Source organism: Phyllostomus discolor, chromosome 6, assembly GCF_004126475.2.
Source record: "Phyllostomus discolor isolate MPI-MPIP mPhyDis1 chromosome 6, mPhyDis1.pri.v3, whole genome shotgun sequence".
In the NCBI taxonomy this organism is placed as follows: Eukaryota; Metazoa; Chordata; class Mammalia; order Chiroptera; family Phyllostomidae; genus Phyllostomus; species Phyllostomus discolor.
Genome location: NC_040908.2, coordinates 155,488,021 through 155,510,410, shown reverse-complemented (window position 1 = coordinate 155,510,410; position 22,390 = coordinate 155,488,021). Strand labels below are relative to the sequence as shown.

Here is a 22,390-nt window from a genome sequence, read left to right as displayed (position 1 = left end):
CGGAACCCCCAGGAGGGGCGCGCACCGGCGCAAGCTCAGAGGCTCCGGTCCAGGCTTGGGGACTAGGGAGGTGTTGAGGGATCTAGTCACCAAATCACAGAGCTCTAAGCACGTGTCCTTCCAGGGGCCCCTGCATCGAGCCCCCTACTCCGCTTCTGCCCAAAGATGTGTAAGCCCCGTCCTTGCGGGGCGCGGGGGTAAGGGGAGGCCAGGCGAGCGGCGAAAAGGGGTGAGGAGTGGTGGAAAGGGCGTGCAGACCCTTCATCTTACCGCATTGTTGAGGAAATCCGACTCGTTCAGATCCCCCAAGTCCAGGAAGCTGGATCCCGGGAACAGTCTGTCGGCAGGGAAGGGCTCCAAGACCGCGTCCATCGCGGCGGGTTCCGGAGACCCTCTTCAGCTGGGCTTTCCTCACTCCAGGGCGGCGACGCGCCCGGCCCAGAGCTTGTGCTTGAGCGTTGGCTAGCGGGCGGGGGCAGGTCCGGGGCTAAGCCCCGGGGGAGGGGCGGGTGGAGGCGGCACGGCCCCGGGTAGGGGGCGCAGGGGGCTTGGGGGCCTTAGGGTAGCTGCGCGGAACGGGTTGGGCTCAGGGGCCCCGGGCGCACCGCGGGCATTTAGCCGACTCCTCTTCCTCCTGCTCCTCCGGGGGCACAGCTGGCTTCCATGGGGAGCCCGGGAGTGGGGCTGAGGGCTCGAGGAGCCCCCCGGACAGGGTGAGAGCCGGGGACGGGGGAGCTGAGAGCTCCCCCGAGACTGGGTGGCCGACGGGCGCTCCTCTCTCTCTGCGTCTCTCTGCTTGGCTTCTGTCACTTTCCTCTCTGTGCGACCGGGAACCCCTGACTGGTTAGCCCAGCTGGCCGGTGTGCCACGCCCCCACATCAATATTCACAATAATTTCATATTAATGAGACGGGGGAGTGGCCTGAGGAGTCGCCCCTCCTCTTTTAAAGAGACAAACTAGGCTTTGCCAGTCTCTGTTCTCTGATGCCTCTCAAAACAGAGGCCTAAAGCAAAATCGTCCTGGAGCCAATAATGGTGTTCCAGGAACCTCGGCGTCTTGTAAGGCTTTGCCAACCACTCTCCCATAAGTCGAGCAGGAAGCTGGGCTATTTCCATTCTTCCAGCCTTGTGCTGGAACCTGAACCAAATCCAAGGCAGGGAATTCCATCTCTCGGGCCCCTTCACAGGTGTCTTAACGGGGAGACTTTTCACATGTTTCCTTCTCCAGGAAGCCTTCTTTGACCCCCAGGCTGGAATGTTTACCACCATGATACAGTTGCAGGACATCCTGTGCTCATCTCCGTTGGCGTGAGTCTAATATGCTATTGTCACTGTTTGTTCTCATGTCTGTGCCCCTAACTGGACTCTGAGGTCCCTCGGGGCAAGGACTGTATGTACCTTTCCCGTGTGTGAAGAGGCCAGTTGAACAGCAGAGATGAGGCAAGGACCTCTCTTCTCCTCAATCCTCAGGTTCCCCTAAAGGTTCTGAGGAGCAAGAGTTTGGAGAACAGCGACCTTGGAATCTGCATGAACCAAGATGCTGGCTGGCCAGGTGCTCCGTGGTCACGGGACACTCCCAGGCCTCCGGGATCCCAGGCCGAAGACACCCGCCCCAGCGTACAGCTTAATCTCTCCAAAGGGCTGGTAAACAATCGCCAGGCACCTGAACAAATGGAGGCGGTTCAGAAAGGCACTCCCTCCGAGGGCTGGGCACACTGGTTCCTGGTCCGAAGTCATTAATAGGATTAAGTGTGTCCTTGCTGTCTGTGGTTTTTGATTAGCTCAGAAACCAAAAGGTCTTTTACAAAGCAGAGGTGTCACTGCGGCCAGGCCAGGGGTGTCACCGAAATGACACTCTCAGTGCCTGGCGGGGCGAAGGGCACATGCTGAGGCTGAGAGGGCAGCTGTTGGCTCGGGTGGGCGGGCAGGCAGGCAGGTGGCTTTCCCCTCCTCTCCTGACCCAGTTGACATAGTTCTGCAGAGTGAAGTTCGGACCCTCCAGGCGGTCATGTGACTTAGCTCTCAGGCCTCCCGGAGAGTTCGCTTCTGAGGAGCTGGGAGCAGCGCAGTTCACCCTCAGTGCAGCTCTCCCTGAGCAGCTAGGCTGACCCCAGAGGAGATCAGTTAGCTCTCAGAACAATGGCAGATAGAATCAGGGTGCTGAGACCATGGGTGTCTTTTCCAAATGTGTCACATCTGGTCAACAGGGAAACATTAAAAACACTGACGGTGTGGCTGATCCTTTTCTCGGGGGGTGGGGGGCGGGAGTGGCCTCTGGCTGGGTGAACAAGCCAGGCTGGTGTCTGAGCTGGTGCCAGCAGGTGTCTGGATGCCTGGCCCCCCAGCCGGAGTCCCTGCAGGCCCCCGGCAGGAACAAAGGTGCCCCTCTGCCTCAGGTTGGCTAGAAATCCTGCCTGTGTTCCTCTTGGCCTGCTCTGTAATTAGGGACACAGGCACCATTTAAGTGATTGGGGAAGATTATATAGTTTTAGATAAATAGGATTAGAGTGTCCTCTCTTTCCTGATTCTTACCCAGGTTAACACCCCAGGAACCATTGAGTATAATCCCGCGGAGACATTCTGGTTCCTGCACCTCCTGTGGAGTCTGGGAGACAGGATCTTCCAGAAAAGTCCTGAGGGTGACAGGGTCGGGAGGAGGAGGAGGGGATAGGCAGTGCAGAGCCCGGCACGTCACGGTAATTGCTGTTCCTGGGGCGGCTAAGTCCTGCAAAACTGAGACGGGCAGAGGATTTACTCACACACTCCATGAGTATTATTGAGCAGCCTTGATGGGTCCCTAGGCCAGATGCCGGAGACACAGTGGTGATTAAGGAGGTATGCTCCGGAGTGAAGGAAGAAAGCCTGGGGGATGCGGACTTCAAGAAGATGATTTCAACCAGCGATAAGGACTGTGAAGGCAACAGAATAGTGTGATATGACCTCTTGGGCAAGGAAGGCCTCTCCGAAGATGTGACCTGTGAGCTGAGAATAGAACTATGAACTGGAATCATTTATGGGGTCCAGTGGAGGGAAAAGCATGGAAGGCAGAGGGAACAGCAAACAGAAGAGAAAGAGAAAGGAAGACTGGGAGGGGCACGAGAGTGAGAGGATGGATGTGGGCCCCCACATGGTGCACACGCCTAGGGGTGACAGTCAGACGGAGGCCTGAGGCTCTGCTGTATTTCAGTACTGCGAAGGATCGTGCAGTTCAGCTTAGAGGGCCTCCCGAAGCCTTCTGTAGCAGCACACCCCTTCTGTATTGTCTCCTAAAGGTGTTCCAGGAGAGGACATTAGCCGAAATTAGTTCTCAGGTCTGGGTTCTGACGCCACAGGGAGCATCTGCTCCTGCTCTGCCAGACCTGGGGCTGGTTCCACAACCTTGCTCCCCTCCGGCCACTTTTCTGCCTATGAAGGGCAGGGGAAGGGGGTCAAGGTTGATCCGGCAAACACCCCCGAACCCTCCAGGTCAAGACAAGCACAGACTGTGGCCCCTCCTGTTATGGGCTCAGGAACATCTGGTTGTTGCTCTCCAGCAGCTGCTCCAGCTGTGGAGCGAGGTTCATAGACATCCCAACCCAGGCAGTGACGCACAGGAGAGCAAGGACAGAGATGGGCTTCCTGCTCGTCCCAGACACTGAAGGTCAGGGTGGAGAGAGAGGATCCGGCCAGCCTGGCTGAGCTGTGAACAGGGATAGTGGTGTGTGTGTGTGTGTGTGTGAGAGACAGAGCAAGCGTGGCTGGGACTGCCATACTTTGATAACCCTGGATAGTTACTACTCTTCTCTGGATCTCAACTTTTACATCTACAAAATGGGAGAGGTGTCAGTGACCCCTTGGGTCGTGTCCTCCAAGGACCTCCCAAATGCGCCCTTCCCAGGACAGTCCCTGGCAGGGAGTTGGGGGGTGGGGGCAAGGACCTGCCTCCTTAGGAGGCCTGGCACTCTTGTTTTCCAGGCTCCTATCTGGAGCCTCCACGAGGGTGCAAGGGTGGGTGTTTACATTCGGCAGGCAGGCCCCAGGTGGCGGTGAGAAGGTCACCCAAAGCAAACCTGTCTTGTTTGCCTGGCTCGTAAAGAGAAAAAGGCTTTGGCACTCTCCAACAGGAACTTCTGAGAAGCGAAAACATGTTCATCCTGGAGATTAGGCTGACTTCCGGGGCACAGATGGGGCCCTTTGTTCTCTCGTGCCTCCCTAAAATTGCTCCCCCCACCCCTGCTTGGGGAAATGCAGGAGGCCCTGGGGTGGTACCTTGCCAGGAGGGTGGCGGTGGGCTTCGGACCCCGGCTGTCGCACTTCTCCACCCCCCACTCCTCCCTGACCCGTAAAAAACACTTGCTCTGTGCTAGGCAGTAAATACTTGTCTCCTTTAATTCTTGGAACAAACTTGGGAGGTAAGTATTCTATTCACTGATTCTGAGATGCACATTTTAATGACTGAAATCAGAGTATGTCTTACTATCAATGGTTTGTTATAGTTGAATGGACAGAGTTCTTTCCTTCTTAATGCACATCAACTAAGGGTGCGTGATGCAAATGATGACCTCTTAGATTCAAGGAAAAGTGGTACTATTAGCCTCCCCAATCTGCAGATGAGAAAAACCAGGCTCAGAGAGTCTCAGAGGACTTGACACTCCTTTATTTCACAGGAAACTGAGGCCTCGGGCCATAGGAGGCTAGGCTAAGGTTGCCCAGCTTTGATGGGGCACAGATAACACGGAAATCCACGCCTCCAGGCTCCTCACCCAGGGCCCTTTCCACTCACCCCAGATGAACCGCGTTTTCTCACTCGGGAGAGGCAGGACTGGAGGGGGAGGGCATTCCAGGGCCTTCCTTGGCAGCTAGTGAATCACTAGCCACCTTGCCTTGCAGAAGGGCCTTAAAGATAGATTTCTTTTCCTCTCTGCAAATTCTCTGAAGACTGAAAAGTTCCTTAAGGACTAAGAAAACATTTGCCTCTCTTCCAGCTCCTCTTCCTGGTAATTATTTTAGCTTCTCCTTCCCTGAATTTTTGTTCTACTGTCCCATCTTTGGACGGGAGGCTGACCCGCCCCTTGGCTCCGTCAGCCTGCCGCCTGGGGAGCAGCCCCACCCGCATCCTGCTTTGCTCTCAGTCCTGCTCTGAACTCTCACCCTGCTCCCCTACCTCACGCCACCTGCACAGCACAGCTCCTGGATGCCTCTGCAGCCCAGGCTGCTGGCTCTGACCCTGAACTTACACCTCAGCCACACAGCCCTCCATCCCCCTTGCTCTCTGCAGTCAAGCCAAAGGGGAAGAATCAACAAAACTAGTCTTCCCTCTGGTCTCAGTGAGTCCTCATCTTCCCAGGGACCCTGCCCTGCAAACCCTGCCCCACCCGGGGCTGGCAGAGCTAGAGGTGTGGGGCTAGAGGGATAGAAATACGGAAAGTCAAATCTACTGACTTGCCAAATTCCTCCTCCGTCCCCCTTTCCCATGCCTCAGTTTCCCCAGCTTCCAAGGCGGATGAGACTGAAGTGGTTCCTCGCCAGGAAGTGGAGAGGCAGCCTCAGACATTTAAATCAAAGGTTTTGCTACAGTGCAGCCAGGCACAGCTGGGTTCCGCGGGCACTGAAAACAGTCCAGGTGGAGCCAGGGTCTCAGATTCTTCGAGGCCAAGTGAGGGTTTTAGACAGGATGTTCTCTCCAGTTCCATCCTGCCAGCTCTGCACTGCTGTGATTCTGTCTTCCTCTGCTCAGAAGGCGATTGTGGGGCTTGGGTGTGAGGAGCCAATGTGTTCTTTGGGCTTCGCTTGGCCGGGAGCTGAGCATGCAGCCCATGGTGGTGTGACAGACTGTGCAGGTGTGCACGGCTGGGGCGGATGATCCTGTGTCTGGAGGTGTGGCCCTGCACAACGGGGCTTCTGCCACTTGTGCACGAGTGCGAGCCTCTGGAGGGGCCTGTGCCAGCTCTCTTCCAGGAGCAGGCCCACCCCTCCGTGCGTTCCCATGCCAGCGCGTGCGGCTGCAAATCTGGTTTCCATCTTCTTCCAATAGGCAGCAGGCCTGGGGAAGTCTGAGTGGAATATTAACTATGCTTTTGCACGTGGCTGAGCTCCATGAATGTGGTGGTTGGAGGGAGCAGCCTGGAGCTATGTGGGAAATGAAGGGCCGGCCACAGTGCAGGAGCGAGGTTCCCTGGGGTTTACAGGCGTCCTGGGGAGGGGCAGAGCTCTGAGACCCAAAGGGTGGGTGACAGGGGGAGGGAAAGAGCTTCTAAGGCTGAGGATCTGGGGCCCGCAGGAAGATACTAGGTAGGTTTAGGGTGATTCTCACGTTTGCCTCACCCAGGGTGTGGTGCATAGTAGGTGTTCAGTAAGTGCTGAATGATTGAATAGCTGACTGTTCGCCTATGACAGATCTCACAATAGTCCTGACCTGGGAGGAGAGGGAGGACCAAGCAGGAGAAAGGAAGGAAGTGGGCAGATATTAAGCCCCTACCATGAGCTGGTCTCTGAGCATCACTGTCAGATGTTTTATTTTATCTCAAAGACACAAAGACCCTGGGAGATAGTGTCACTGTCCCTGCACACACATTTCCCCCTCCCCAACCTGCCCCTTCTGGAAGGTCCAGGGGAGAAACTTGCCTTTGACTTCAGGGCCCAGAAAAGCTGGCTGCTTCGGAGCAGTGGGTCGAATTTGAATCTCACGGGCACTCTGGGTTTTGTAGCTCACTGAGCTTCCTTCTTTACCGAGCTGCCAGGAAGTTCAGAGATGAATTTATTAGGGCCCACCTCTTGCTACAGGGTCTCACGGGGACGCATTTTACAAACCCACTGCATCCCTGGCTGCATCCAATGTTTTCAGCCCCCTTTCTTCATATCCTTTCTCCTCCCTTAATAACCCTCTAATTCCACTGTCTGTAGGGTTTCCTGAATACCTTTCATGCATCCCAGAAGTGAGACAAGGTGTACATGCAAAAAACATTTTTACGTGTATAGGGCTCAAAGAGGTTATGTTATCTGTCCAAGGTCATCCAGCTATTAAACAAGACAGCTGAGAATTTGATCTTGGGTCTGTTTGACCTCATCTCCCCACTGCTCCAGACTCGAGGACTGGACGAGTCGCACAGTAATCAGGAGGCTTTCTGGTGACTAAGGAGGAGGCTGGGGCCTTTGCAGACTCAGCCTTTAACTCTTACCCGCCCTCATCCAGACTCCCCTCCTTGGAGGGCAGACCTAGGTGGGGGTTCCTATCCCATGCCATGCACAAAGGGAGAACTCTGGGGGCCCTGGGCATCAATCACCCCTCCCCCCACCTTCAAGGAGCAACCTTGGTCCCCAGGGCTAAGCTGACAAACAGAAAACCAGCAAAGCTGGCCTTGGCAATCACCAGTTAAAGCAAATATATATTCCAGATGCTCCGAGGAACGTTTCTGAAGCTTCCAGAACTGAAGGGTGGACCAATTCCCTGGAGAAAATGAGTAGATGTGGGCCCAGGGGAGCCACGGTTTTTTCTCAGCTCTACGGAAAGCAAGGATGCAAAGGTCAGGGTAAGGGACCCCAATGGTCTCTTATCTATGCCCCAATCTCTTGCTGCACCCCTTCAAAATTTCCCTCCTGGGGTCTGTCTTCCCTGGGGAGCCCTTGGGTGAAGACTTAGAGGTTCCCAATGTAGGACTATACCCACCCACTAGTCAATTCATTCTTCCGGGGGTGGATACCACACATGCGCTCTATGAACCTGGGGACCCCTGGGGAAGGCACAAAGGGTGAGTCTAACCTAGAGTGGAAGGGGTGTTGTTCTGAGAGCTGTAGTGCAGGACAGTCTCTAATAACCCGGGGGACACAGGCAGAGAGGCACAATCACATAGAGCCTGTGAATAAAGACTCTGTACGTTGGGGCTGTCCAGATGAGCCCAGAGTTCTCCTGTGTCTGAGGAATGCCCCCAGACACCAGCATGCATGACCTGGAGGAGAAATAATCACAGAAATAATGATTTCTACAAGCTGCCACTGCTTGGGGCCCTGTTGTCCCTCAGTGCTCTGCCAGTTTGTAGCATAGATCTCAGCCTTTGGAATCTCTAGCGAGCTCCTCAAATTCACAAGACAAAGACCCAAAATGCCATAGAGATAGTGGCAAAGAATATGAAGTGTGAGTTTGGTGCATTCACACGATAGCCCTTCTCATGCCCCACGATCCATGCTAAGCACCCCCATGCTAAGCACCTTGCGTGAGAATGCATATTCTCACGTAAGCCTCACCACAACCTGTGGAGGCAGGTGCCCCGATCACCCAGTTTTCCTGAGGCTCAGAAGGTGAAGTCCCTTGCCCAAGGTCACACAGTGACTTGATCTGGCTTCACAGTCCATGACCATAAGGTAGGAGTCGGGATGACAGCCATCATTTACTGGAACCCAAGGCCTTAGGAAGAGCTGGTGGGGGCTGGGGAGGAAGAATGAGGGAGGGACAGCCAGCCAGGTAGACCCTTCTCTACCCAGCAACTTAGGGAGAAGCCTGGAACGAACCCCCAATATTTAGGTAGATGGGTTTTTGGTTTTGTCTTTTTTAATTTGTTGAATGGATAACGCATTGCATGACTCAAAAAAAAAATAAAAGTGGAATACAGAAAAAAGTAATCCTCCCATCTCTATATATCTCAACCACTAAGTTCCCACCCTGCAACCAACATGTAATCAATTTTACTACTTTCTTGGGCATCCTTCTACGGCATGCGGGTGTATGTGTGCATATATATATTTTCTCTCTCTCCTTTTTAACTGAAAAGGAGCATATTATACATGTTCTGTATTTCCCCCCAGCCCCTAGTCTCTTTTGGAGATCTTTTCATATCAGTACATAGAGACCACCCTCTTTTATTGGTGATGCATAGCTCCCCATTGTACGACTGTACCGTAATTTACGTGCCTGTCCCCAGCTGATGATGTTGGGTTGTTTCTGATTTTTATTGTAACAAACAATACAACAAGTCTGTAATGATAAGCTTGTTCAAGCACTGCATATCCACAGGAGAAAGTCTCAGAAGCGGGTGGGAGTGCTGGCTCCAAGAGAATGTGCACGTGTAACGTTGATAGATATTGTCAAACACTTAACATCGTTTCACACCCCTGCCAGCCATGTATGACATCGCCGGCTTCTCTGCTGTCTCTCCAACAGAGGACGTTGTCAAACTTTTGATGGTTTCTGGTTTGCGTTTCTCTTAGTAATGTTGAGAGTCTTTTTTTTGGATGTCTTAGAATAATTTATGTTTCTCTTTCTGTAGACTCTGTTCACAGCGTTTGACCTTGGATGAACTGGTGGTTGGCCTTGTCTTATTGATTTCTAGAAGCTCTTTCTATAGCAGGGAGGTGGTGATAGAATTTGCCGGGGTGGTGGGGTCACAACTGGGGTCACATCCCCTCTGGGAAAGGCTGTAGAGGGAGATTCTTTCCTGCTCCTCTCCCTTCTGGTGCCTGCTCATCTGCCCCATGAGCATTTCTGAGTACTTCTGGAGCGCCAGGCTGGGTGCTGTGGCACCTGAGACCACAGGTGGTCAGACGAAGCCCTCACCGTGCTCCAGGTCCGGCGGGGTACCAGATCTGAAATCGGATGGGCTGCAGTCTGGTGTGGCACACCGGGTAGCTCAGGGACTCACAATGAGCGCGTCTGTAGCACGGGCCACGGCCTCTGCCCGTCCCGATAGACCCTGCCATCTGTCTCTATCAGGGGCTGTCTCTGAGCGGCCAAGGCTTCGCCTGCCACCCCTCTCTCTGTGGTTCAGCCCTTCCACTCTGACTGCAGAAACACTCTGAACCAGGTTAAAGATGGCTCCCTCGGTACATATTTACAGAGTGCTCGCCACGCGCCAGTCCAGGTGCCTATCTTGTTTATTCTGCCTTCACATGGCTCCTTCCCTGCCTTGTGCTGGTCCCCGCTATCTGATTCCACCCACTGCTCAGAGGATTGAAATCTCCTTGATGGCAAGAGGGGAGATTTTCCTCTGGGTCCCATCTGGCGACACTCAGCGAAGGCTTGTTGGATGATCGATGTTGGATGGCTTGTTGGATGTTAGGGAAGTTGGAAACCACGGCTCATCTGAATTGGGGAAGTGGGGGGGGTGGGGAGGCAAGCAAGGCACCCATTAGGCACGAGAATGGATTGCGTGCTAGGCTGAAGCCCCAGCACCAGGCCCAGCCGGGAAAGGGTTAAGCCAGCCAGAGTTTTGTATATGAAATGGCACCAGAAAAAAAAAAAATGTGCAGACTAGCAATTGAGCCCTGTCTCATCCTGGTTCAAATGACATTGTCTGAGCTTCCCCAGCCTCGCCTCCTGCACTAATTACAGACTTTCCCTGGGGAGGAAGGCTGGGGCCAGGAGGTCCTCATTACAGGCTCCCTCCCTGAAGGGAGCAAACCCCAATGACCAAACCCAATGACCAAACGAACTCCCTTGGAGAGAGACCCAGGGCTTCCTCTGATGGGCCTCCCTGCTGTTGCCTGGCAGGGAAAGGGTTAAGTGTGGACTGGAGTGACAGGCCAGAGTGCAATAATGGGGCCCTGGCCCAGGAACCCCCAGCCCCCACCAGTTCCACTTGCCCACTTGCCGGGGCCTGAGTGCCCTTCTCATCTCTTGCCCCCCAAGATGGCTGCTGCAAGGGCTGCGTCAGGGCCTCCTCTGTGGTCGCCTGCCTCTGCCTCTCCCTGTGGCCTGTGGAGACCTCGCCTTCTTTAATCTTCCATTTATCTCCAGGCCTCGCCCCTCTGAGCTCGGCTTTGATGTGGGGCCTGCTCTCAGGGGGAAATCAAGGGTTTCTGAGGCCTGCGCTGGACTCTGCCCACTGCCCCCGGCCCGGGCGGGCCCAGAGGTCTCCCAGACATCAGGGCTGGGTCCCAAGGCGGACCTCTGCAGAGAGGGCCCTGACCTTCCGGCACATGGAGGGACTGCCGCCTGGACCCCGAAGTGGAGGGGAAGGCTCAGCAGTGAGAACTTGGTCACCACATTGTGTGATTTATCTGTAGACCCGTCCGGCCCTGGGGACCCCGAGCACACCAATGACTGCACCGGCGGCAGCGTTGCTGGGAGCCAGCTACAGACCAGGCACCAGGCCGGGCACCCGCCATCTACAGCTTCATGTGATCCTCGTTAGTGGGTGCTGTAGGTATCGCTGAAAAGGGGAGGACAGTAAGGGTTATTGATTCATTCACGTTCCTAATGGTTTATTGAGTTCCTGCTACGTGCCAGGCATCGTCCTGGGCACTGAGGATGTAGTCATGAACAGCACGGGCACCTACCTCTCTGTCGGCACTGGTTGGGACACAGGTCAAAAACAAATGGTCCAATGCACCCAGTCTCACGTCCTGTGATATGAAGGCGGGGCCTTGAAGAAAAGTATCGCCCAGAGAGACAGGGGCATTGCTCTGGGCTCAGTGGTGTTTTCCTCAGGGAGGAGACGAGACATGAGCCAAGGGAAGGGGTTGGCCATGGGACTGCCTGGAGAGTGTCCTGGAGAGGGGAGAGATGGAGTGAAGGTCGGAGGTTGGAGGTTTTGCTCCGGGCACAGCCAGGAGGTCAGTGGGACAGTGTCGGGAAGCGGAGGGTGTGGCACAGACGGAATGCCCAGCCATTGCCTGGGGACTGATGGCCCAGGCGGTGGGGCTGGGCCAGTTCTTTACAGCAGCCTGAGTCTCGGGGTATCTGTGTGGGAACGGGGCAGAAAAGCAGCCGCACCCGGTGGGGCTCCGAAGAGCCTTGGCGTGCGAAAGGACTCTGCGCAGTGCGAGGCGGGTGGGTGCTCTGCCTCTGACTTCATCCATCTCGGCTCCCCAGTGGCTCTTGACATGACTGTTTAAGGGCACGAATGTGTCCTTGTGGCCATTTGTCCTGCCTCAGGGGGCAAGGTATGCCCACCTCGCCTGGCCTGGGCATGTGTGTACCTGTGTGGATCTGCTCACCTGGGCCGATGGCACCTGCAGAGCGGCCGCCTTGGCCTGACGGCCTGTGGGGACTTTCCTCCAGAGTCTCAGCAGAGGAGGCGGGAGACGGAAACAGTGGCTTCTCCCCACCCCCATCCATACTGGGGGCCCTGGCAGTCCCATAGCTCCTTCTATATCTTCTGTCCCAGCTCCTAGTGAAAGGTGTGGGGACTGTCTGTACACCTGTCATTTTTATCCTGCCTGCCTGTGGGCCCCTGAGGGCTGGGACTATTCCTTATTCTTTGTATCCAGGGGCAACACAGTATCTGGTGCATGACTGGTGTTTAGTAAGAGATGACTGATGGAGTGAATGGTCCATAGGGCCTGGAATCAGCGGGGCCTGGAGTCACAGGGCTTCTGGACTGGACTTTAGCCAAGCTGCTATCTGGGCCTCAGTTTCCTCTTCCATAAACAGGGCTTTTGTCCACATTCACTCACTCCGTCACAGCCATCCCTAGTGCGTGTCACGGTGCTGTGGTGTGTTCCGGGGATGCTGACATTGATCAGAACCAGCACTGTTCTCAAGGAACTGGAAGGTGTCACAGGTGTGGGTCGCAAAAACCGCAGTGTAAAGGGATAGATGTCTCTACGGAGGGCATGGGCATGCCTCAGAGGAGGGTCTGGTTTGCTCTGCATTTGAGCAGGGGAAGGAAAGATTTCACAGCATCAGGGGGTTTTCTGTGGATCTTGCAGGATGAGCAGGTGCTTGCTAAGGGAAGAAAAAGAGAAAAAGGTATTTCAGGGAAAGGCAACATTGTGGCAAATATCCTGGGGGCGAGGCACAGCCTGGCACCTTGGGAACACGGTTGACAGTGGGTATGGCCGAGAGTCATCAAGGCCAGGAGGGCGTGGGAAGGGGAGGACTGGAGAGGCTAGCCAGGGGCTAGATAGTACACGTCTTGGAGGCCCCTCTAAGGAACTCTAACAACAATTCGGAATGTCAATGGGAGCCACTGGCAGATTTCATGATCAGGATTGCGTTTTCGATAAACCGCTCTGTTGTGGTGAGGACGACAGAGCGGAGGGGAGCAGGCTGGAGTGAGCTGGTGAGGTTATGAGACCGCTGCCGTCATCTGGGCAGGCGTCGACGAGGTCCTGAGCAAAGCGAGCACTGGCGTCCGGTGGTCCCGCACGCACCGTGTGCCAGCCAGCTCTGTGTCCAACGTTCACAAATACCGCGTTTCTTTCTCAGAGCTCCCCCGAGAGTAGGTGCTATCGTGAGGACCACCGCTGTGTTGCAGATGGGAGGCTCCGGCACGGGCTAGCAAGGGGCAGCAGGAGGCCTTGAATCCACCCACCCTGACTTCAGCACCCGATACTCGGCAAACTGATGACGGCGGTGGGTGGAGACGAGGGCTCGGAGCCCAGGGCTGGCTCAAGGGCATCAACAATGAACCCGAATGAATGAACGGGTGTGGGGGCTCCCCCAGCGACAGGTCTCAGATTCTGGGAGAAGATTCCAGTGTGTTCTTGTTATGGCTGTGGTGGGCCTCCCCATGGGGTGCTGGCTTGAGGCCGGGCTCCCTCAGAGGTCTCTGCTAGAGTCACTATAGCCTTGACCTCTTTTCCTGCAGAAGTTCTGGTCCTGCAAGGACACTTTTGCAGTTTCTCCCGTCTTTCCAGGACCTGGCGGCCCCTCACAGAGGGCATCGCTGTTGTGTGCACACCGGTGGGCGGGTCGGCCAGCTCTGGTCACCTCAGGGCCTTCACTCACCTGAGTGTGGGTCAGGGGCGGGGATGCCCATCTCCTTGGGCCCCGAGTACCCCCATACCTCAGTGGAGCAGTCGTCTGAAGGAGCCCAACCCTTGGGCGGGAGCTGAGAAAATGAGCTCTGCTTCCTATTACGTGGTTTTCAACTGGCAGTGTGCATTCTGTTTGTGCTTCCTCTCCTGAGCCGCAGCGTGAGAGGCTGGCTCCCCACTTACCTCTGCGGACTTTTCCAGGCCCCCGAGCCAGTCGGGCCTGCTGACGTCAGGAGGCTGATGCACCGAGAGCAGTGCTGCTGATTCACCCCCAGCAGCCGGCATGGTGGCCTCCCCCAGGGGCTTCACTTCATCCTTTCCAGGTCAGGGCGTTGGTTTTCTTTTTTAATAAATAAAACTGAACCCGACTCACAGCTCAAGAGAGGCCACAGCTTGCTCAGAGCCATCAGCATCACCATGGCAACGTGGCCAACCACAAGCATTTGAAAATGTAATTATCAACAGCGACCCTACCTCTTCTCACCTCATAGCAGCTTCCGGCCTCCACAGCTCCCTGACCCTCCGGGCTGGGTGACTGGCCCAGGGCTAGGCCCGGCCGTTCCTGCAGAAGCCGGGACTGGAAAGTAGGAACCGGAGGTTCCCACCCACGCTCACCTTACCTGCCTGCCGCTTGCACGTCTTTCGGAAGGAGCTGAGAAAACCTCTTTCCCGCTGAGGCAGGCACGAAGGGTGGATGTTAAGTCCCCATTTTGGAGTCCTGCACTCCATGATTTCTTGGGGAGGCTAAAATTGTGTGGTGTGCACGGCCGTAGAGATGGTAAAATCTAGAATTAAAATGTGTGCGAGGATGCAAAAAATAATAATAAGCATTTAATGAATGCCCACCACTATGAGTCAGGCAGTGCGTGCGAGGCTCTGCCCACCTTGTCTGCAGCCCCTGGCTGTAATTACTCACCTAGAGGCGATTTTAATAAATAAGTAAATTTTAACTAATGTGATGATAGTATCTAGCCTTGACTGAGTGCCAGACACTTGGCACTAATGTTTATTTTCACGTGGGAAGCACTATGGTTATTCCCATTTCACGGAAAAAACTGAGTCTTGCAGAAGTTACCTGAGTTCCGGAGGCCACTCTGCTCGCAGAGCCTGCACCTGGGATGCAGGTGCAGGTGCGTTGGACAGGTGTCCTCATTATTGTGTCACAGCCAAAGGCTTCGTGGAAGGTCAAGTTTTGCCTGGTTTAGGAGTCTTCCTCCAAGAGCTTTGGCTGCTTTTTTTTCCCCTAAAAAAATGGTTCCTGGCCCTGGCTGGCATAGCTCAGTGGGTTGAGCGTGGGCTGCAAACCAAAGTGTCGCAGGTTCAATTCCCAGTCAGGGTACATGTCTGGGTTGCAGGCCATGACCCCCAGAAACCTCACATTGATGTTTCTCTCGCTCTCTCTTTCTCCCTCCTTCCCTCTCTAAAAAATAAATAAATAAAATCTTTAAAAAAAACTTTAAAAAAATGGTTCCTGATCACCCTCACCAGGGTCACCTGTTGAGCTGGAAAGACGTGCAGGCTCTAGGCCCACCACCATCTATTGCAGCAGAGTTTCAGATGTAGGCCCGAGGATTCTGCGTGTTAGGCAGCTGTCCAGGTTGAACCGTGACATGAGAATTTCAAGTTGCCTGAGCTCCTGGGCAGCACGTCTTTTCTGGGACGTGGGTGTGGCCCTGAGTGTGGGCTCAGAGAGCATTTGTTGAGTCTGAATGAAGAATGAATGAGGCCCCACTAAGTCCCCCAAGACTTTCCAGGGTTGGCTCCCCCCTGTTCACTGCCTACCTCCCCCCACTTGCATCTTTCTACCCACTCCACCCCTCAACCCTGGGCAGAACAGCCCCCCAGCTCCGCCCACTTTCATGACTCCTCCCCAGCAATGGGAGCAGCAGGCTATGCTTGGTGCTGAAAAGCTCCATTTGTTAGTAGAAACCAACTCAGTCCCATAAGCTGGCTCCCAAGTCAGATCCTATCCTGACTCCCCAGCAAAATGTCTTGCATAAGTACCCACAAGGTAGAGAGGAAAGCTTGGGGTTCCTTCCTCTCACACGTTTTACTCATAGGAGAGGTTTACTTATCAGAGCAAAACACCCAAATGTCAAGTAATGAGGCACTGGATGGATAAGCAGTGTGACATGTGTGTCATGGAATATTAGGCAGCCATTAAAAATTAAGGATTTTGGCCCTGGCTGGCATAGCTCAGTGGATTGAGTGCGGGCTGCGAACCAAAGCATCGCAGGTTCAATTCCCAGTCAGGGCACATTCCTGGGTTGCAGGCCACAGCCCCCAGCAACTGCACATTGATGTTTCTCTCTCTCTCTCCCCCTCTCTTCCCTCTCTAAAAATAAATAAATAAAATCTTTTTTTAAAATTAAGAATTTTGAAGAATATTTAATGATGTTATAAAATGTTCATCAAAACGTGAGAAAAAGAGAGTACAAAACTATACACCCAGAAAGATGTTTGCGGGTGTGGCAGAGAGGCCCACGGTCCCCATATCTGTTCTCCCCTTGCGCCACAGAACCAGGACCCTGGCTTCGGTGACACCCGACCTCCCAGGGGGCCGTGGGACTTAGTTCTGGCTAGTGCGGGAGAAGCTTGTGTGATGCATCTGAAATCCGACCAGCGTCCTTTGAAAGGAGTGGCTCTCTTCTTCGTTTCTTCCCTCTGGAGTAGCCGCCTGGGGTCACAAGTGAAAGGCACGAGCTAAGGGTGGGGAGTGGGGAGCCCCAGTTCAAAGGAGTCTTTGATGGTCAGGGAACTGCCATGCCAGCCCGGGCTGCTTACCTCTGGTGGCATTCACTAAGGAAAGAAATGCACATGGTTAAGCCACTGTTACTTTGGGGTTTCTGTCATTTGTAGCGGAAACAATCCTAATCGATGTAGGATATATCAAATAAACAAAAAAAACATGCAAGTTAAAAATAATATGATGTTCAATGGGTGCTAGACTTGCTGGGTGATAGCTTCATAAGGTAGATAACTGTCTAATCACTATGTTGTACACCTGAAACTAATATAATGCTGTGTGTCAACTGCAATAAAAAAATAAAACTTTAAAAAATTAGTACCTTCCACAAGGCTAGCATCTAAAGTAAATACAAATAGGGAAAATTGAACAGCTTTGATCAAACTTTTAAAAAAGTCTGAACTATATCATTCCAATTTTATTTTAAAATGGGTGCAGTATTTATATATTTACCTGTGTACCTAGAAAAGTGGACAGGAAGATTTAAAACTAAATGTCAGAAGAGGTTATTTCAGGGTGGGGAGGCTACCAGGATTTTACACGGTCTTTTGTTTGCATACCTGTGTTTTCTCACTTTTCCACAACCAAGTGTAGTTTGTACCTTTTAAATAAGAAAAAATATTGAAAGGTATAAATGGTATGATCCTAACGGGATCCATATGGACCCAAATCTTAAAAAATATACCTGTTCAGCCCTGGCTGGTGTGGCTCGGTGGATTGAGCGTGGGCTGTGAACCAAAGTGTCACAGGTTCGATTCCTAGCCAGGGCACATGCCAGGGTTGCAGGCCACGGCCCCCAGAGACTACACATTGATGTTTCTCTCTCTCTCTTTCTCCCTCCCTTCCCTCTTTAAAAATAAATAAATAAATCTTTTAAAAAAATATACCTGTTCATCATTACCTGGAGAAAAGACGGAGAAAGTTCACATAAGTATCAACATTCAAGGGCTTGGGAAACCATTCAAAATATATTAAGGAGGAAAAAGATTATTAAACAATAAGCCTTTTTTTGTAACAAATAAAATGAACCTAAAACTAATACAATGTTACATGTTAATTATATCTCAATTAAAAATAAGAGAATAAAATGACATAAATATTTGCCAAGAAAAGGACCAGAAGGAGATAATTCAATATGTAAATGGTCCAAAAGAGAGATTCTAGGGGTTCTTTTCTCTTTATACTTTTTTGTATTACAAATTTTTTTTCTCTCAATAAGCCTGTATTCATCTTATTTTTAAAAATGTTTTTATTTAGAGATAGGGAAGGGTGTTATGAGGAACAGTAACACACACATTCCCACTGCCTGGAATTAGAATGGTTAGCAGTAAAGTGATTACTGCCCGAGGCAAGCAGCCCTCCTTCTGACAGTCCGTCACGATCATTAAAAGGATGAAATTAGAGAGAACGTGCCCCGTCTGGGACAGCCCAGGGTGGTGCTGTGGGAGGGCAGGAAAGGCGCACTCAGGGACTCCACTTCCTTCCACCTTCAGCCGAAGGTCTGGCTCGAAGTGACTATTTCCAGGACGGAGGCGGCCCGGGTACAAGGGTGCCAGATTCGCCTGGCGCTTTCCCCGGAACATCCAGCGGTGGGCAGGGCTGGAAGAGGAGGGTCCCAGCGGAGCACTTTCGTCCTGAGGTCAGCGGGTGCCCAACTGGTGTTTACAAAGAGGGTGGGGCCCCCGTCGCCTGGTTCTGAGGGCTTTGCTCTCAGGGGAGCTGGCCCACGGCAGGCCACAAGCAAATGGTGGCAAAACCACTGTCTCCTGCAAGGCTCAGAGGCCGGGGCGCGGCTGGGAGGATGCTGGGAAATGAGGGCCCCGCAGCTAGGTGGTAAAGTGGTCAGTGGAGGTTAAGGAGATCCAGAGGAGGAAGGGAAAGAGGGAAGAGGCGGAAGCACTCCCGTTTCTAAGAGCTTGGGTAGTGATGGCCTCCATTTGCACTGATTTTTGAAGAGTTTCCTATTGTTTCGTCTTCCTCTTCCTGAGAGAAACACCAACATGAGAAAGCCACATCAGTGGGTTGCCTCTTGCATTCCCTCGACAGGGGACCTGGCCCACCACCTAGGCCAGGAATCAAACTCTCAACTTTTTGACCTTTGACCTTTCACTTTGTGGGGCAATGCCCAACCAACTGAGCCAGCCGGGGCTCCTTTCTTCTTGATAACACGGAGGGCAAGGGTCTCTGGGTCCACAGCCAGCTCTCTGGGAAAATATCAGAGCGTCTCCCGGGAACTGGGGGGGAGATGGAAGTGGGGCCACTCGGCCCGTCCCATCTCAACTGCCAAGTGCACAGCCCTTCACTGTCCTCTCCTGGGCCCAGGCAGGGGGAGGGGCAAGCCCGAGTGTCCACATGGGCCTGTGTGCCTGTGGGTGCATTCATGCAGGTGTGCATGCACATGGGTGGGCAAGGATGGGCGGGTGGCGACCTCTGGGTGGACTATGCTTTTCAGGCCTGCCACTTGTCTCCAACGTCTGGCCCACAAACAGAAGGTGGAACAGGCCTGGGATTCACGGGGCCCTGCTGGGGGCTGCTCGGATATGTACAGGGTTATCTGACCTGGCACCCTGGAGGGGCTCCTGCCCACCTCCATGTTCAGGGGGTTCCTGCCTGCTATGACCTGAATGCTTCTGTCCCCCTGGCACCAAAAAAATTCATAAGTGGAAATCTTAGTGTCCAAGGGAATGGTATTAAGAGGCGGGGCCTTAGGGAGGTGTTAGGTCATGAGGGAGGAGCCCTATGAGTGGGGTTAGAGCTCTCATGAAAGAGACCCCACGGAGTTGTCTGGCCTCTTGTAGTTTATATGCCACCTGGCCTTTGGTATTTTGTCACAGCAGCCAAAACGAGGTAAGACGTGGCCACTCTGACCAAGGAGCCCCTGCCCTCCCCCACAGTTGCGGCAGAAGGCAGGGACCCTGACGGTCTTCTTCCAGCCAGGTGGGGCCAGGTCTGGTCCGGAGAACAGAAGCCACAGCCACCAGAGGACATGGTTGTAAGTACGCAGAAAGAGCTCATTGGGGAGTGCGGTGGCAAAATAATCAGCAGCAGGTAACCCCCACTCACGAGGCTGGAAAAACAAAGAGAGAAGCTGGAATAGCTCAAGGGCTGGAGCTGCCCACTGGGAGCCGTGGAGGGGAGAGAGCCGTGGCCAGAAATGCCACCGGAAGCCAGGCAGCAGCGCACGTGTGTATGCGTGTGCGGGCAGGAGGGTTGGAAAAAATACCCTGCCTCTCTCCTCCCTCTCCCATCTTCCTCCAGTACCTTTCCTTGGGTAAACCTAGTTAGAAGCCAGCTGTCAGGGGAGGCTGGGGTGTGCCATCCAAGATATTGAGCAGAACGGAAAAAGGTCAGAGACAGATGTGACAACAAACAAAAGAAGAACAAATGACCAGGACACAGTGGCCTCCAAGTGGTCTCCTGCTCCCTTGGCCACCCCGCACCTGCTGTAGGGCTCCTGCTGGGTCGGGGCGGGCAGGCCCCTGGTGCCGATGACCAAACTTCTAAAGGGAACCTCTGCTCACTCCTGGTTGGGTTCAGGAGACCCTCACTGACAGACATAGCCACCCCCTGGGTCCGTGCCTGCTCTGCCCTTCGCTCCAGCCACCGTGTTCCTCTCTGGTCCTAACTTCCTCTCCATCAGCACTGAGTTTCAGGCCTGGAGCCCCAACATGGTTTTTCCCCATGCCTGGCCAAATTAAAAGACCAGAGAAAACGCCACCAAATTCCAAAGGTCTCCCACCAAGCATGTGGTTAAGAACGTGAGATTAAATCCATCTCCGTCACTTATAAGCTCCAAGCAAGTAACTTCAAATTTTACCTCGATAAGCCTCAGTTTGCTTATCTACAAGATGGGGCCCATGATGCCATGCATCTGCAGGGTTGCTGTGAAGACAGCATGAGCTGAGATAGGTAGAGCGGAAAGCACAGGGCCTAGCACACAGTAACTGTACCACAAACGATCGCTTCACAAAGCACATGGAGAGTGTGGAGTCACTGCAGATGCAGGAGGAAGCACCTCTGGACCGTCAAGGTCCTGGCTGATCAGGGTTCATTCACTGGTCGTTTCCCTCAAGACTTACTTCTTCCACATTCCAGTCGGCTGAGGAATGAGGCAGCCCTCTCCCCAGTCTGCATGAGTGAAGTTCTCGAGGCTGGAAGGAGGCAATGTCTTACCTGGAACTGTATGTCCCTCCCCCCATTTCTGGCGCCACTCATGGCAGTCTGGAGGTTGAGCAGTGGGCACGAGGAACCTGAGGGTCCCAGCTGCCGGACCTGCTGAAAGTCTGAGGGCTGAGAGCCCCCGCTGCCTGTTTCTCAGCAGGGCTGACCTCTGGTCTCCTCTGGAAGGACAACACTGTGGCAGTCCGGGCCCTCCCCAGAGTGCTCTTGTCTGTGCTTGGGGCAGGAGGTCCGCTTAGCATGTATTACAGAATCTTGGGACTTCGGAGCTTGAAAAGGCTTTAAACAGAACCCCAGACAGTTCAAGCTGGAAGAAGCCCCCTGTGGAAGCACAGGGAGTTGGGGCAAAAGCCCAGAGGGACCCCTCAGCAGACTGTACATTGTTAGCGCTAGACTGGTCTTCTGCCTGAATACCGCGTGGTTCCTCTGGGGAGAGCCTCGGGGAGCGCCCTGGGTCGTTAGAGCCGGAAGGGACATGGGAATGCTTCTGCTGGAAGGGGGGCTGGGTGTATCCAACCCAACCCTCTGGTTTTATAGCTGAATCCTAAACTCTCTGTATAAGCAGCCAGGGTGTGTGTTGGTGTGTAGGGTTCTGAGAAGAATTTTCTGGAAATGAAGTCCATGTGACTACTTTAGGTGTTGAGGCTGGGCCAGAGAGAAAGAGAAGTGCTTATAATTTATCCGGGAGGTAGTCATTACAGGTAAGGGAAGAAAAATAGCAATTGGGGGTCCATTCCACAATATTTATTGATGCCTTCTGTGCTGGGCCCTGCACAGGGGACACCAAGGGGAGAGAAACACCAGAGGGTGAGATGTGGTGGAAAACCAACTCAAGCTAGCTGAGACGAAAGAATATGTGTTGGATCACGTCAACGAAAGCCCAGAGGCAGGGCAAGTGTTAGGGACTAAACTGTGCAGCCCGCATCCCCCGCCCCCAAATTCATATGCTGAAGCCTTAACTCTCCATAGGGTTGTATTTGGAGACAGGGTTTTTAAGGAGCTACTGCATTTTGCCGTGTATAATGCACTCCCATGTATAGTGCGCACCCACGCTTTGGGCCCAAACTTTCAGGAAAAAAACCTTTTGTTTTAATTAATTAATTAATATGTAGAAACAAAACCGATGATCATATTCCAGGCTTTTATTTTGCATGTGGATATCATTATTGCTTTCTAGAGTTACACTTTTAATGTATAAGCATACATAAAGTAATTAACAACATTTATATAGATATGGAATTAGTACTACCCATGTATAACGCACACCATTATTTTTCCTTCGAAAATTTGGGGGGAAGAGTGCGCATCATACACAGCAAAATGCGGTAATTCAGGTTAAGTGAGGTCGTAAAGGTGGAGCCTCCATCCGACAGGACTGACACCTTCTCAGAGAGACGCCGGAGCTCGCACACACTGAGAAGAGTCTACGTGACGTCACAGTGAGGAGGTGGCTGTCCACAGGCCAGGAAGAGAGGCCTCACCAGAAACCTACCCTGATGGCACCTCAACCTGGGACGTCTGGCCCTTCAGGACTGTGTGAGAAAATACATTTCTGTTGTTCATGTAACAAAGCTGGCAGCAGCCCCAGCAGGAGAAGACGGCGAGCTTCAGAGGTTAGTCCAGAAACTCTGACTCCATTTCCCTGCGATTCTCTCAGCTCCACCCTCCTTATGTGCAGCCCCATTCGTGGGCTGGTGGCGAGAGGACTGCCGCGGTTCCAGGCACGATGACGTCCCGAGCAAGAGAAAAGAGAAGGTCGTGCCACGATGCTCTCTCTTAAAAACAGTAGAGCTC

At 53.3% G+C, this 22,390-nt stretch overlaps 1 protein-coding gene across 2 annotated transcripts in view; it reads right to left on the bottom strand.

Annotated features, from left to right (window-relative positions):
- Positions 1-845, bottom strand: part of CREB3L1 (cAMP responsive element binding protein 3 like 1) — a 34,708-nt gene extending 33,863 nt beyond the window's left edge. Inside the window, exon 1 of one of the 2 annotated variants that reach the window (XM_036029317.1) lies at positions 271-845. In XM_036029317.1, coding sequence (XP_035885210.1) covers positions 271-372 — 102 coding nt within the window. In that variant the 5' untranslated portion in view covers positions 373-845. The remainder of the gene's footprint in view (positions 1-270) is intronic. The other variant, XM_028516117.2, reaches the window with a different exon arrangement.
- Between the last annotated feature and the right edge of the window lie 21,545 nt (positions 846-22,390).